Source organism: Hipposideros armiger, unplaced genomic scaffold (assembly GCF_001890085.2).
Source record: "Hipposideros armiger isolate ML-2016 unplaced genomic scaffold, ASM189008v1 scaffold_302, whole genome shotgun sequence".
Lineage (NCBI taxonomy): Eukaryota > Metazoa > Chordata > Mammalia > Chiroptera > Hipposideridae > Hipposideros > Hipposideros armiger.
The window spans coordinates 1,402,270-1,405,056 of record NW_017731652.1 but is presented as its reverse complement, the minus strand read 5'-3'; the positions used below and the strand labels follow the sequence as shown (position 1 = coordinate 1,405,056).

Here is a 2,787-nt window from a genome sequence, read left to right as displayed (position 1 = left end):
GCACAGAAACACAAAACAAACTCATCCATTTTTCATTCACAGGTACACTCAAACAAGTACATATTACTGAATCTACTTGGGGTCTATTAAAAAAAAATTAAAGAAAACCCTGTAAGATATGGCTCAAAACATATACTCTGATATGTCATTTGCCTAACTAAAATTAAGACCACAATATCTATACTGAAATACAAGCTTTAAAATGCTTATCATGACTATGAATCCAAAATTTCTGTGTTTATTTAAAGATATAAAAAAGAAACAGAGGGCCGGCCAGTGGCTCAGCTGGTTAAGAGCTCGCTCAAGAGTGCAAGCTCTGAGCAACAGGGTCGCCGGTTCGATTCCCGGCACGAGCTGAGCTGCCAACAGGTGGCAGGATGGCTCAGCTAAAAGAAAAAAAGAAAAAGAAAAGAAACAGGTATAACTGATACATTCTATTAAACCTTAAATATCCCTCCCCACCCCCCGAAAAATGTTATGTGTGTGTGTATGTGTATTGTGAAGGAGGGGCAGGAGAGCAAGCATACATGAATTTGGGTACTCACTTGCTCCAATTTAAAAATATGCTGATTAAAGTAGTGTTGTAAACGTTCATTAGCAAAATTAATACAGAACTGTTCGAAGCTGTTATTTTCATAATCTTCAAACCCAAAAATATCAAGAACACCAATGGACAAAGTCTGTAAAACAGGAAAAAGTTATGGTTAAAAAGTGATGCTCACATTTATTTCATTAATAATATCTACCACAAGAAACAAAATGCTCTAAGTTCTTCTATAGCAGTGGAGAGATTTTGCAAGGCCGATGTTGAATCAAAATATACCACAAATAAAAAGCACTTTAGTTCTTTTTATCTTCATCTTTTTTTAAATTCTAATTATTTTTTTTTAATCTGAAAATTTAACACGTATAACCCATTGGATTGATTACTCTACAGAAATGTACAAAGCAGGGTTAGTGGCCTCTTATCTCAATCTCAGAAATTCCTAAACTACAAGAGACAAGGAAATGGGAATAACAAGCCATGGGGAAGTCAAAGGTTACTTAAGGAAAACTAGGTTACTCCTGCCATGCCTGGTTACACCAAAATGACCATGCAACGTTTTCTATTTTGACTTCTATATCCCAATAGAATTCTGTTTTAAGAACCAAGCTAACAAGTATGTTTAATCAGCCTTGTGGAAGCTAGGAATTAAAATGGAATCAATATATGTGATTTCTTAAAACTGAAATTTTTAAAATTTTTATAAAAAAAAATTGTACAAGGTTTGTAATGTTAAATAGTTCTAAAAGGATTATAACAAAAAACAACAATCCCCTCATCCTCAATTTCTGCTCCCTAAAATCAACAACAGTCAAATCATTTAGCTGTTTGATATGGAATAGTATAGTACATGTATAGTAGAGTAGAGAGTAGTACAGAGTAGCATAGAGTAGTACAGAAGTATAGTATAGTATAGTATAGTATTAGTATTAGTATACAAATGCTTATTCTTCTATTTCTTGATATTTTACTCGTAGAAATTATCTTCTTTTTACTACGGATGATAGGAATTCAGCTCTAATAACCCCAAACCAACATTCTTCTCATCATCCCACCTCATTCTTGAAATACAGTTGTATGGCAATTGTGGTTAAATGAAAACAATTTTTCTCCACTTGTGCTAAGAGAGTTACTGGGCAAATTGATGTAATTTGTGATAAATAATAGTAAGAGATTTTTAAAAGTCTCCATCATTAAGAGTATTTTGTTTGATTAATGCTGCTGGCTAAATTCTAAGCCCTTGTGAAAATAATGACCTTCAAAAATAAGTCAGTTTGGTTACATTACAATCAAAATTAATAGTCTAAGTGTGGGCTTACACAAAGCATAAAAAGTTCCTATAAGAGCCATTTTACATTTAAGATAATAGGATTAAAGTAATAAAGATAACATCTAAAATCAGCCTAAATAGGTGGACTGTCCCATAAAAATTATTGAGAAAAATGAATTTAAAATTATTAAAGTTAAGTATCTATTGTAAGATCTGCCATATTAAAAATAAATTCCAATTGGAAAAACAGCCTGAACATAAAAAATTATATTCTAGAAGTGTGAGAATAAATATTTTATAATCTTGGGCTGGAAGAGGCCCAAGAAAAATATATAAATATATAAAAATAAAACCCAGGAAAGAAAAGGAAAAGAATGATAGAATTAACTGCACAAAAATTTAAAACACATGGGCTCAAAAACACATCATAAATAAACCTGTAAAGTTAGGAGAAAATATTTGCAACATATATCAAACTATAATTCTTTGCAATATCCACAATGACTCCTAAAAAGGAATAAGAAAAAGACAAAATAAACAACATAAAAGCGGCAAAAATATATAAAGAAATAACATTGAGAAAACACTGGCCATAAAATGGGATTGTCCTTATCAGATGAGCAGTGAAAATACTGATAACATCCAATGTAAGTAAAGGTATAGGGAAATAGGCACTTTCATAAGTGTAGTCTTTTTTGAAAAGCAATTCAGCAGTACTACCAAAATTTTAAAACATATATATCCTTAAATCCAGCGATTCATATTGAGAATTCTGTCCTAGAGAAATGTGCACAAGAATATTTGCTACATTATCATTTATAACAATATAACAAGTGTAGTATATTTTAATGGGGAAATTTGTGGCACTATTACTTACTATATAATACCACTTACTATATAATATTACAAAGCTGTTAAAAATAATGAGGTCTAGATATATTTTGAGACATAGTAGATTAAAAAAAAAAACACA

The 2,787-nt window shown here is 31.0% G+C and overlaps 1 protein-coding gene across 1 annotated transcript in view; it reads right to left on the bottom strand.

Annotated features, from left to right (window-relative positions):
• Positions 1-2,787, bottom strand: part of MYO9A (myosin IXA) — a 282,854-nt gene that overhangs the window by 158,030 nt on the left and 122,037 nt on the right. The window contains exon 10 of the mRNA XM_019659575.1: positions 546-680. Coding sequence (XP_019515120.1) covers positions 546-680 — 135 coding nt within the window. The remainder of the gene's footprint in view (positions 1-545; positions 681-2,787) is intronic.